Genomic DNA, 14191 nt, shown 5'->3' on the forward strand with positions numbered 1-14191 from the left:
TTTTGAGGCGATATGAGTCGATTCCTCTCCTGGAGGGTGCTGTTCCTTCATCGAGTGAGTGCCACTGCTCGTTCTATTAATAGTTGGTTGATCTTTGGGAGTGGGTAGATCCGACTTGATGTTTATGTCGTTTGATGAGTTGGAAGTGACAATGTATCGATTATACAGCCATTTGAATGCATACGGTGAGAGTTTTACCCCAACGTAGATGAGTGCAACATATGCCGACGATCTGAGTAATTTCTCAATGAAGTGGCCATGCGATGGTAATATGAAAGAGGTCCAGACTACAAATACGAGTGCAAGGAGCACCCAAGCTGCCGCGTCCGTGTCGTTCATGACCGTTTGATCTCGACAATTCGCTGTTTTAAGGAATCAAGCACGACACCTTAAGAAACCGCAATGACAGTGCAAAATGGCCCGTTTGATCTAATTGTTTTAGATATGAAAACGCGTCATATTTACGATTGAGTCCAAAAGGTCCGTTGCTGGTGCTCCAGTCACAACAAGATTGCGAAAAATACAAACTCAAACAAAGAGCTATCATATACAAACATGACCAAAAACGGGGGAACAACCACTCGATGTGTCTATGGCGATACAAATATTTCACAACACGACTTCATTGTATTGACCGAAAATGGCAAGTCAATGTCGAGTTGATTGCCTGATTGTTACATTAGTTCAACTGTCATTTCTTCGTCCTTTAGGAATGGTATGAACTGTTATTGCTTACTTTCGTGATCCCTCTCTCATCTTTCTTCTTTGCTGTTACTCCAACATTGAAGGTCAAGAAATGGCGTGAAGGTTAGAGTTTGGGAATGCATAGACTGAGGGGCTTCACTCTATTGATTCTCAGATTTTATTACTCATATTCTTAGACAAGACAATCGCTCTCGTCAACGTCCTCCAATGTATGCAAGTTGTCTCGTTTGCTATCTCGTGATTCTTGATGTTTGACTTCAAAATCAAGACTAACCAGCTCCGTCTATCTAGCCTTTGATATCTTCATCACTGAACATGGAAATCAAGGTGTCCTGGCTCATGCTTCAAAGGCCGACCTACAGTAAGTACATATGTCACACTGCTCCGTTTGCCAACTGCCACTTCTACATTTGGTTTATTAACTAACAGTTCCACACTCTAGCTCTCAATTCGATACTGAAAAGGTAAGTTTTGTATATCCTGATCATCTGTTTCGCCATTCTGTCTACATGTATGCCTTGATTAGGTGGACGAGTGTCTGGTCATCATCCTCGAAAAGGGTCATCTCCAGGAAAATCACGTCACTGGACGCAAATCTGAAGGCAAGCTATCGATACTCTGTGGTATTGTTTGATGTTTCGCAGCTTTTCTATAGGCTTTCATTGGACAATCGAGCATAAAATATGAGTATAGTTCAAGTTAGACAGTGAAGGCTGACCATCATACCATCACTTGTTAGAACGTCACATGAAGAATGTCGCCAACACTTCAATTGGTGTAGGGCCTGGTATCCATGGCTAGTAAATGTAGCTGTGGTAAATTATGTACCATACTCCTCCAATCGGTGAATAAACGACACATGTACATTCGGAATCACAAAGGGACGGAGGTCGATTCCTTCTGTTTATCGACATCGCTGAAAGAGTGTGCATCTAGGGGTGCGAGTTTTATTGTTAGGTTGACAGGCATTGTGGCCTAGTACAAGAGGCGAATGGGATGTTACAAATGATACGCAAGCCGATTGGGGCTCCTAGAGGTATGATGCTATTTTCTGAGTGTACTTTCTGTCCTTGCTAACAGTCCCTGTATCAAATTTAGTGTTGAAGATATGCTACAACCAACGGTGCTGATTCCATCTAGTGAAGTAAAACAAGCAAAACAGGCTAACAGGCTGCTGAAGGTTTCGTCAGGTAGAAGATGCTATAAGGTAGCTGAACGCGAGACTCGTGAGCGACTCCTTGAGAGCCCACTGACACGGTCACTGATCTAACCCCATTTGTTATTTGTTATTAAAAACGCGTCAAATGTCCAAATAATTAACAAATAGGTCCAGTTTCACCGACACTGCCTCTGTTCCCTGTTCTTCTAGGTGTTATACTTTCTGATCGTTCACGATACTACTAACACATACAAGCTCAGAAAAACAAGCTACTTTGATATATATACAAGGATGCCCAACAGTAAAAGCGGTACCACTCGATGTGTATATGGCGATACCAACATATCCCAACACGACTTCATCGTATTAACGGAAAATGGTGAGAAAAAAATGACTAGGAGCTAGTTCCTTTTTTGTTTACTAATTATTCTTTGCTTCATCTTGTAGAAATGGTATGAACTCTTATTGTTACTCTCATGACGCATTTCTCATCTCTCCCTTTTCACCATGCTGCCCACATAAGGTCAAGAAATGGCGTTCAGGTTAGAGTTTGGCAAAACCGCATAAATTTCCGCCTTAACAAATTACAGTGCATATTGTTGATACTCGTATTTTAGACAAGACAATTCCTCTTGTCAATGTCGTCCAATGTAAGCTTGTCTCTCCGTACATCCTCCTCGTGATTCTTCATGCCCCACTTTGAGCTAAACCAAACCAACCACCCCTCCAAATCATCATCCAATTCATTAGCCTATGACATCTTCATCACAGAACACGGAAATCAAGGTGTCTTGGCTCATGCATCAAAGACTGACCTCCAGTGAGTGCATATCCCAAAATACTCCCGTATTTATTGAATTTACTCATAGTTCATTCTTCTAGCACTCAATTCGGCACTGACAAGGTATTATTCACATACTGTACTCATCGTTTTCGCGACCTCATCATCGTTCGATATCATGTATTGATTTAGGCGGAGGACTGTCTTATGATCATCCTCGAGAAGGGCCAACTCCAAGAAAATCACGTCACTGGACGCAGACCTGAAGGTAATTCAAATGACGGCTCGAAATTTCTGGACGAATTTTGCCCGTTCTGTGGAAATGGAAGATTGAGTAAAATGACGACTGACCATCAAACCATCAAACCACAGAGAGGAAGAGTTACAATAGCTCTGCCAATGTCGGTACTGGTGTTCATGGCTAATAAATTAGCTGTGTTAAATGAATGCACCACCACCGGTCCAAACTTTTCGGTGAATAAATTGGCATAACACTGATTTTGGAGCGCTGGTGCTTATTGTGAGGTGTTTGTCGCGTTATAAGGTCCACTGTCTTCAGGCTGAGTCTGACAGAGGGTGCGACTGAGGCCAATGGAATACGCGTGTGAAATACGTATTGGACACAAGCACGCGTCGCGAATAGCATATATAACAGTTCTGTCAGTTCTGTATTCTATAGCATTCTGTAGTGTTGTCAAAGTTCGAAACTCCTCTATTAGGCCTCTCTTCCTGAATTCTCAGCCTCGAAATTGGCGGCGGTCATCTCTCGCCTCCAAATTCAACAAAGGACACCCACTGTAACAACAGGATAACCAAGTTCGAACTTGACGCAACAAGCCGAGTCGAGCAAGCATGAGCGTCGCCCAATATGGCAAGAGGTTTCCTATTCTGTTACAGATACCGTCGCAACGCGGACAGGTCGAATTGCTTGAAACTATTGGAAAGGGAAACTATGGATATGTATACAAGGTAAACGTCATATATTATTTCCTACGGTGGTGCTCTTCGTCTATTTGAAGAAGCGATGGAAATCTTGGGTCTTTCATTGTCAATTTCTCGTAATCGTTCATGCTCGTCCGCTATTTTCAAAACTTTGGAGGACCACTTGGACGAACAACAATTTGTGCCGTATCTCAAACATGCTTAATGAATATTTATGTAGGGTCGTTTGGTCGCATCTCAAGAGATCACTGCTGTCAAGGTCGTGTTTCTTAAGGAGGACGAGTTACGCGAAACGCTGTTGGAAATGGAAATCCTGAAAATGTGCTCGCATCCTAATATAACGAAATATATGGGATGCTTTCTGAAAGGACTTGATCTATGGGTACGCACCAATGCAGAGATCTATGTCGTGTTTTTTTGCTCCGTTTAGGGTTGTCAAAATGACGACGATCGTCAAATACGTTCTCACGCATGATCCTCGTGCAGATTTGTATGGAGTTTTGTGGTGGTGGTGCACTAGACTCACTATATCGAGGTAAATGTCGTTACGTGCACATTATTGTGGATATATTCCAATCATTGATCTCCAATAATCCTTTGTTTTTCAGCATTACGCAAACCATTGACAGAAGATCAAATCGCTACCATCATGTACGAGTCCATAAGGGGATTGGACTATTTGCATACCCAGGTAGCGTTGATTCATCGTGACATCAAGGCCGGTAACTTGTTGTTGACTGAGGCTGGTGAATTGAAACTAGGTGAGTAACTATTCCATGTTAACGGTTTTTGTGCGCTCGAAAATGCTAACTCCCTTTCTAATCTGCAGCCGATTTCGGAGTGTCTGCCAAGTTGAATTCCGTTGGGGGTCGTGCAAGGACATTCATAGGAACACCGTAAGCTGGAGCAATAAAAATATCATCGTTTTACGTTATTTTGCTACCGCCTGGGACTCACATTCGTTTGTTCACACAGATATTGGATGGCTCCAGAAGTAATTATGACAGACCCAGATAGCAGTACATCTCGATCAGCATCATACGATGCAAAGGCCGACATATGGTCTATTGGTATCACAGCAATCGAAATAGCAGACAAAAACCCTCCTTTATCTGACATTCACCCTATGCGAGCTCTCCACTTGATTCCAACCTCTGATCTAGGCCTCGCAAAACCAAAATCCTGGTCCAAGTCTTTCGTAGAATTCGTCAGTCTATGCCTGACAAAAGATCCACTGAAACGACCAACAGCCGCACAACTACTCGATCATCCATTCCTAGCCAAAGTCAAGAATGTCAATCGTCAAAAGATTTTGGCTGAACTTGTCGCCAGGGCTAAACTAGCTCGAGAGAAGAGAAAGGCTGGACATGATGTCGAAGATGATGAAGAGGATGCGGAGGATAAACGTGAAGAGGTTCCTGCTAAAGCTGTTGCAGAGACTATGAGACAAGCTCAGGCTGCTAAGGCAGCTGCTATGGCTCAGGCTAATCAATCACAGGCTCAACCTGCGCAGATACAAGTGCAGCAGGCTCCACAGCCGTATGGTCAACGTCCTTCTGCTCCTCAGGTAATTACCGATTTTTTTGTCCCTGTGGCATAGTTTGTTTTCGCTGGCTGACTGCACGAGCAACTACTCGTTAATGACCAAAATACTCACGCTCAACATACAGGTTGTGCCAGCCAACGCTCCACCAGCAGAATCTAGATATGTTGGACCATTACTAGAGACTGTAGGAGAGACCAGAAGGCGTATATTAGATCCATTGCCTTTGGGTGGCCACCTGAAGATTGATGTTGTTACAGGTGATGTCCTTGATGGACAATATCTGTTGCTGGGTACTCCAAGCGGTCTTTTCTTTGTCGACACATTCGTACCTATTGAAAAGCAAATCGCAATACCACTGATTCGAGAAGTCCGCTTCAAACAAATCGCCATTGTCGAAGATTATGGCTGTATGATTGCCTTGTCAGGCAAACACGACCATGTCCGACAATATCGACTAGCATCTATACGTAAACTCATAAAGTATTTGCTTGGTGGTAACGCATCACAATTGGCCAAGTCCAATATGAATCATAGCTCGAATCCTCAGAATGCAAAGTCCCTAGACGAAGACGATGTGTACGGTAAGGTGCTTGGTGACGCTGTAGAAGATGAAGCCGCGTTGGTAGCTCGCTGGACGAGTGATTACATCAAGATTCTGGCTACTCGAGACTCCAATGAATTTATCATCCAACGAACGGAAACCACTATATACATGGCAGTACTAATTAGACAGGATATTATACTGTTTGAATGGGCTCGAGAACCGTATTTGAGATTCATGAAACTGAAGGCTTTTTGGTTGCCTGAAGCACCCAAGTTTATTCATATATTGCATGATGGACTTGTTGCTCGTGAAATCTTTTTAGGGTACACGACAGAAGCCAATTTAGTCAATGTCGATGATTCCAAAGTTAAGGAGCTGGAAGTATCAAAAGAATTCTTGGCTCGAGCTGGAGCTGCACCAGCAACCGTGCCAAACTCCAAGGGTGCTCGATGGCAGACGTGGGCCCAAATACCCTTTTCTGATGCTAAACGCTCCGAGATACGAAATGCTCAACGACCCACTGGTACCGTTAACCGTAAATTATTAGCTGTAGTAGGTCCAACTACCATTCGGGAACCTCAAATGGTGGATCGATTCTTCTTGGCTTCGTTTGGCAAACACACACGAGTAGTAGATATCTCGGGTCAACCCATGACTGGTCCAGCTGCAGGTGGTTGGAGAGAAGGTGTGACATGGAATGAACCATCGCAAGAACTTGTATTACGACCAGTATCTCATGTTGCTTCTGTTGGAACACGACTGATTGAAGTGGCTGATTGGAAGACTGGTGAAATGGTGCAGCGGGTTGCTATTGGTAATGACTTCGAAGGCTTGAAAGTATTGTCATCGCGGCCAGGAAGACTTTATGTTCTAGCCAAGAGAAAAAGATTACCTGGTTATGTCTTTTGTTTGCGAGAAGTGGGTGTTGAAGCTCTTGCGCCTGGATCATCCGTAGTAGGAGCTGCTCAACCGTTTAGTAGTGGTGCTTCATCAGGACCAGGTAGTAATAGTAATATACCACCACAACAACCCATTACCGCCAATCAACTTGCTCCATTACCACCCACACCAAACATGGTAAATATGAATGGTTTGAATATACCTGCTCCCGTACCGCCACCGAGACCTGAACCTTCATTACCAGCCATGGTCCAACAAATGTCTATTTCGCAACAACAACAACAACAGCAGCAACAGCAATTACAGCCACAGCAACCCGTCATAAATACTCAACCCATGATGCAAGGATACAGCAGCAATAATAGTAGCAACAATAGCAGTCCATACCAACAATCCACACCACAATCATTCCAAAATGGACAATCTGGATATCAGCAAGCAATATCACCTCAATATCATACTCCTGTAGGTGGCTCGCCCATGGCTCCTAGTGGTGGTAGCGGTATGATGCATCAGCAACAGCAGCAACCAATAGAACGACAAGCATCAGTAAATTCCGTACACAACTCTTCATCACACCATAGTCAGCAATCATCCATGGATGGTCAACAACAACAGCAACCACAAGCACCACTGACACCGCCGAAACGAGGTAATAGTATCCACACAGCACCAGCTGTGCTATCCGCTATAATGTCCTCTCCAAATCAACCACGGGCGGCTGCTCAAGCTGCCTTGACGGGCCTACCGATTCCGACGCGACAGTCATCGGTTAGTGACGGTACAAGGTCATTGAATACTAGTGCTCCTGGTTCTCCTGCTTCGCAACGAGCTGTGTATAATCCGCCGTTGTAAAAGAAGGGAAAACTTATGATTGAGGAAGTTGATTTATATAAAGAAATTGGGATGGGCCATATTGAAATAGTCATGGGTGAGAAGGATTATTGTCTGAAGAACGTGAAAAAAGGGAGGAAATCGCAGAAACAAAGCCTCTTAGATTGTCATAAAAATAGTAGAACTCTGTTGTTGTTTCTTTTCTCTCTCTCTCTATACATATAACTATTCGGTCTTATACCTTTTTTTTGGTTTGTGGCAACATTGTCTACTTGGCACCTCGTATCGTCTTCCATACCAATATCGCCAACACCACAGAAATCATAATCGGAGACGCTGAGTCAAGAGCATCTCTCACCATCTTGATAGCAGCTAATATCGAATTTGGTTGTTTGACTGCTACCCCACCACCACCAGCTATATGTCCATTTGCAGCTGCTTGTCCAGTAGCAGGAGCGGATGCACCAGTATTACTACCAGCATCCCCATCATAATAATATTCACGTCCAATACCAGGCCCAAATGAGATTTTAGGCACTTGTCCCTTAGCAGCCATATCCAAGGTAGTTGACGTCTGTTTGGGCTGTAGGGCCTTCATCATTTTATTCAGGGTCACAAAGCCTCCAGGCACTGCTTTGGTCGCGACGAATGACACGACTGATTTCGGTAGCCTGGTGTGGTTCAAGAAACGATGACAGGTAAGAAGGCATATATAAGCAAAGACGATCTGGATATTTTTTCCTCTTTGAATCTTACCAGCCCTTCAAATCTCCATCCGCAACCTGCGTAATGCGACAATGGCCTGGTCGAGTTGGGGATGGGCCTACTACTTGACCAGCGATCTTCACTTCCATTCGTATTGTTCCGTTTGTTAGTGCTGGGACTCCTTCATGAGGGACGGATTTCGTCACGTTGATGTATCGGCCGTCCTTTAGTTTTCCGACGTATGCCAATACTTTACATTCATGTTATTGTGTTTTTTTGGCGTTAGCCAATTTGTCCAAATATTATGAAGAGACAACGCGTTCCTTACCTAGAGCATCTCGAGAAGCAGCAGGAAAGACACCCTTGGTTTTCATGTATTGTACTTTGGTGTTTGCATCAACATTGTCTACTACACCAGCATCTTCACACATCTATTTCCGAATGAGGTTGAGCTGAAAAAAACACATATGGTTCGACGGGAAGTATACAAGAAACGCTGTTTGCTTACCTCATCCCAATCTCTCCTATGATCAATATCAGCCAAAGTATCAAATATAGTCTCGGGCGTAGTTTCTAACTCTACGAGCACCTTGAAACAGAAATCTGTGTTTGCCTTCTTGTATACTTCAATCCATGGATTTGCTACGGATCTGTTTTGAAAGAGAAAAAATCAGCACCGAAGTCCAGGGTCTATAGGCTGCGACTTCCAAGAACGTCACAAGAGCTTACGCAACAAGAGCCCAAGGATCCGACTCTTTGGGATGCACAGTGTCTGCGAGTTCGAGAAACTCTTTGATCATGGATTCACTCATGCCAGGGTATGCATTCTTTCGTGGAGCGCCTGACTGCGATGCTGCCCCTGATGATGGCGCGGGTGATGAGGAGGTCGGAATACGTGCGACTTGATTAGATGTCTACGTGAATAACGGAATTGAGACAAGAGATTCAATATAAATTCGTAACATGTCAAAACCAAACAATGAATCCAAACTTCAAATGTTAATGTCTTGATTTACCGTGGCAGCAGCAGCATCAGAGCCCCCCAGTACTTTACTCAGACTGTCAGAGGCATCAGGAAGTCCAATGTACTTGTGGAATAGAGCTGCGACAATGATCTCTGCCAGGAGAATATGGAGATTGTCCAGTTTGAAACTCAATAGGATGGTGTAATTCAAGACGTAGAGTATCGGTATTGGACATAGTAGGAGTGCGAGGATCACTACTGATCGTGGTATTGTCTCGGCCATTTTCTTCTCTTTTTTTTAGGGCGTTTCTATTGAATGGGGGAATCGGCGAAGGTTGTGATTCGTTGGCGAGAATTCGAGGCAGAATAAGTAAGAGTAAGGAGGAGCATCGCTAAGGTAATATTTAGGTGCAAGTGGTACAGTCCCTTTAACATTTTTAATGGCTATTTTTCAGCAGTCACAGCATTGCCATTCAATTCCTGTATTCTGTGCTAACACGTCTTTTCCTTGTCTGAGCGCCTAGAAAAGCATGTCAATACGTGTCATCGGCTTCAATAGACGTGAAAATGCTCTCGGGAGCTCCGAATTGCTCGCCTTTGATTGTCGCTGCCTCTTATCAACCACAATAACAAGCAAACGCAGTAGTACGCTACATTCCCAACAGGTTGGAGGGTTTTCAGACGTAATCTGCCCAAGCTGGCACTTCTAACATCCAGCTAACACCAGGTACGCTCCTAATTGTGTATGTTTCAGGTCATTACTGACAACGTTTTACAATATTGAAACAGACAATGTCAGTCTCACCAGCTGACAATTTGCCAATGAACCAAATACCGGATCGTGTCGCCTTTCCAGTTGAATCTGATGTAGTTCCGGACAACGCGGTTCCAGCTGATGCCAATATAGAGACAGAACATCACGTTGCTCCAATTGTGAGCTATGACAACCTGGACGAACAGGCTGAGCTACCTCCACCATATCAGGCCAGGGAAGTGGATCCGCCGCCTGGCTACATTTATTATCCGTACGTCGATTGCAGGTCTTGTTTGATGTTGAAGGTCGTGTGGTTTTGGCTCTAGTCCCTGTATAGGAGGCATTTAAATCGTGACTTGGAACATCGTCCTGACTCTTTCAATCTCATTTCAATGCCGACACAGGTTCAAGACACGCCGTGGACGTCTGTGTATCTGGTTTTCGTTCCTAATTAGTGTCTTGATCGTCGTGAGCTACATCGTGTTGTTGAAGACGAATGCGCTCTACCGTGCCGGATAAAATGGAAGAGGAGTTGGTGTTGCTTGCCGTAGTGGTTACTGTGGTGGACAAAGCTCCCGATTCGATTACTGTTGCAAAGACGCACGTTACTACCTCATGCCAAGTAATTGCCAGTTGCCTTTGCCATCCTCATATCATATAATTCTGATATCTGATTCTTCTACCACTACTATTACATACTATGTTCCTTCTTTTTGCTCTTGTAAGTCATTTATTAACTATAAATTCGTATATTGGACTGACGGGTGGATTTTGAGGCATCAATCGAAGGATATTTGGTGCTTTTCGTGGATTTACGTGGATAGATCAGACAAAATAACTCAAAATACGAACTCTCATTAAAGTTTTGAACACTGTGATCATCGTTCGATAAGAGATCAGGTCGCAAGGGAGGAAGGGCGATGGACAATCTAATTTGGTAGGGGAAGGTATGGTTTTCGTTCCGACTTGTGCCGTAGTGCTGTACTATGACGTCCTGCATCCAAGACCCCTGCAAGATACCGCTACAAGATAAGAATAATTCCAAAACCGGAAACCTGTGCCCTTGCCTGTTCAACTACAACTCCGAAGCAAAGCCGCGACGATTAAAAAAGCATACCACGAGCAATTTCACACAACATCCCGACTAGACATCAACGAGGCATCGGCATCTACATCTAGTTGTTTTTGGGTATATTCTACACGTAAGACATTAGCTCCTTGCAACGTTATTTATCCGCGCATCCACGAGAATCACGCTAATACGATTTTCACTACTTTTGTGCTCCTTTCCATGTTACAGCCTCTCCAAGTGATGCAAGCACCATCTGTAGAGAACTACGGTGCTGACGTGCCTGATAGTCCTGTCTCGAACGATGAGACGGTTCCCTTGGCACTCGTCACACCCGAGTACCATGAACATGTAGCAATCCCAATAATGGCCTACGATAGTTTGGACGAAGATGTTGAGCTACCCAAATACTCTGAAAAGGAAGTAGGAGAATTTGAAATGCAGCCTCCAAGATATGTTTAGTAAGTCTCTATTTTTACATGATTGCTGGCAAGAAAACCGTGCAAAGCATCAAAAAGCCATACTAGACAAAAACATTTTTCCCTTACAAAAAAATTGTTGAAATAGTTTCAAGTCTACCTCAGGACGATGGTGTATGGGCATTACCTTTATTGGCGGAGTCTTGCTCTTCGTCTTGCTCAAGGTCGTTGTGTTTCGCTAAACCACGTGGGGGGTTGTGTTGCACTTGGTTTGAAGGATGGTCAAGTAATGGATAATTATTCTATCGCTAGCATAATGGCAATTGATACTGGAATATCAGTTGCCATAGTTTTTTTAAGCATCATCCACCACCATACCCTGCATCTTTTTATATTGCTTAATCTGAACTGCATCCACCAGCTTCTGTAAACATAATAGTATATCTCCAGTAACTCTCGTACAAAAATATATACCCCCTACTGTCTGCAAATTATTGAAGGCGTTGTCGAGTTTGAATTGGCGGTTATATGAAAGTGAAGATACGATCGATTCGAGTATACACCAACGAGGTCTACAGCTTGAAACTTGATTGATTAATTTTTTATTGATTTTTCACCTAGACTTGAATACTAGAGAAATGAGCGACCGTCTTGTATAAAGATCGACTTTTGGATGTTTGGAACTTGTACTCAGCACTTATTGACCACCAACAAACAAACACTCTGCCATCCAGCATTAGGTCCTTTTCCAGGCTGAAGAAGACAGTGAGGACTCTTATGTGTCGAATCCAAGAGCATGTCCGCACCCTCTTATGACCATACCGTCAATGATATACCTCTAGGAATACTCCCACACAATTCCTTACCATCTGCAGAAACACCATCGCCAACTCCTGCATCACTAATACCAGGCGCATCCCCTGATAATACCCATCCTCATGTCCCTGAAATCAACGTTACGCCACCGTCATCACCAAATGGAAGCTCTTCAGCAATTACATTACACGATGAAGACAAAACCTCTGCACCCGTTCTAGTTAAACAGTCTGGTTCGCACGAAAGTCTTTCGTTGCCATCTGCGGGACGGCCGGGAGATGATCAACCGCCACCGTATTATACCGAAAGTGCCTCTGATACGCCTGAGACTACGACACTAAACGAATCCACGTCTGAAGTGCCGTTTACAACGACGCATCGGCAGGCTGTGGACGAGATGATGCATATTGAAGATGATAGGATGACTATAACTACTTTGCCTGGTATGGACATGTCGGTTATTAAACAAGAGACACTGGACGACTAGCTAACCGATCTTTTTTTTGGGTCCTACTCAAAGGGTATGACACAGGAGCCCGTACAGGAATCTTGCAGCCCGCACCGGAAGCACAGAGGGCGCGAAGGGCGAGAACGGCTAACATCGTTTGTATATTCATAGCTATAGGGGTAAGTCATTCTTGTTTTCTTCCAACGTTGTCAAGAATGCTCATCACCACTGCTTTATGTTAGATTGCCGTTTCGGTATGGATACGGTTTGCCGTAAGAAACATGGTCGATTCAAGTCCTACTGTTTCTGTCTTGGCGTCACCAAGTGTAATCCCTTTAATCGCTTCATCTATACCAACTGCAACAACGTCACCTGTCGCAACATCGTCTGCTACTCCATAGATTTATACCTTTGATCCCTCACTGAACTCTTCCATTAAACTACATATTGGATACCTTGACTGGCACTAACATTTACAATTTCTGTAGTAGTAATAATCATCTCTTAATTGACATTAATATATCTAAATACGTTGAATAATAATGATGCAAACAGTTTTCGTTAAAGTTGGAGACGTACTATACAGTTCCAGAAGATTTCGAGACTTCATCAGCCTCATTACAACCGATGCAGCAAAGGCACACAACGCCATAATACCGCCCGATAGCAGTCCCAAACTAGCATAGTCCATGTGTCCCGTATTGTTTACCTACCTGTCAGCGATATCAGATTGAAATCAAACATTTCTGATACAAAGTAGCGTACAAATACGCCCCAACAAAACTGTGAACCAAGAGAGTGTTTTTGAGCAAGTTATTCGTCTGTATACACGTCATCAACACAAGAGACCATCACAGTTCAACACCGAGGACACCACTAGTTGCTGCAAGCTTTACCTGTATTCCGATAGTAGGAGACTGTAGACGAGAAAATGACAGTGGTTGAATATTTAACGAAAGTTGACAAACAATCTGGCATTTTATTCAACGATAGCGTACCTGTAACATTGCTAAGAGAAATGTAGCGAGTCAGCCATCAATAAGACAACGAAATGAAACACGAAGCCTTGATATAATGCAGATACAAACTAATCCGCGTCACTTAACCCCTCCCAAGACTACTCCCCAAGCAGTCCACGACGTATCCATATCAGGCAACTTTTTCAGCATCCTCGAGATTAGTATCACTAGCTTTGGTATTGGCGTTTCCTTCTTTATCATCATCAATTTCAACAAACTCGTCATCACGTTGCATAGTAAGAGTACAGAGTTCAGTCTGATTTTTAGCCTCAAAGGAACTCGTAACAAACATAAAGTTCTTGAAAATGATGTCGATACAGTATGATGAGGTTCACTGACTGTGAATGCTTTGATATGTTGCATGTCAAGTAGATAAGATGCCGCACAGAGCATTTGACAAGCAGATAAGGTTCGTGGCATTCATGTGACACGCCGATTACAGGGCGCCATGTGCAATGTAATTGGCGATAAGATTAGCACCGGCATCCAACCTGCCGGGAAGTGGCGGGTTGGATAAAAGTGGTGGGTGGCAATCCCCCCCCCCCCTCCCCTGGGGTAGTTTCAAAGTATGAAAAAGGACAATACC

General features: G+C 43.7%; 2 protein-coding genes across 2 annotated transcripts; one reads left to right on the forward strand and one right to left on the reverse strand.

Annotated features, from left to right (window-relative positions):
* Positions 1-3497: 3497 nt before the first annotated feature.
* SmJEL517_g04971 (uncharacterized protein) lies at positions 3498-7432 on the forward strand (the record flags this gene model as incomplete). Its single annotated transcript, XM_031170899.1, has 7 exons — positions 3498-3614; positions 3808-3969; positions 4074-4122; positions 4196-4348; positions 4417-4483; positions 4563-5154; positions 5258-7432. The coding sequence occupies 7 exons, from the start codon at positions 3498-3500 to the stop codon at positions 7430-7432; spliced, it is 3315 nt and encodes a 1104-aa protein (XP_031023114.1).
* Positions 7433-7679: 247 nt separating this feature from the next.
* SmJEL517_g04972 (uncharacterized protein) lies at positions 7680-9363 on the reverse strand (the record flags this gene model as incomplete). The annotated part of the gene is made up of 6 exons (XM_031170900.1): positions 7680-8082; positions 8168-8366; positions 8445-8547; positions 8625-8766; positions 8846-9030; positions 9133-9363. The coding sequence occupies 6 exons, from the start codon at positions 9361-9363 to the stop codon at positions 7680-7682; spliced, it is 1263 nt and encodes a 420-aa protein (XP_031023113.1).
* Between the last annotated feature and the right edge of the window lie 4828 nt (positions 9364-14191).

The sequence above is a fragment of the Synchytrium microbalum genome (genome assembly GCF_006535985.1).
Source record: "Synchytrium microbalum strain JEL517 chromosome Unknown SmJEL517_scf0039, whole genome shotgun sequence".
Taxonomy (NCBI): domain Eukaryota; kingdom Fungi; phylum Chytridiomycota; class Chytridiomycetes; order Synchytriales; family Synchytriaceae; genus Synchytrium; species Synchytrium microbalum.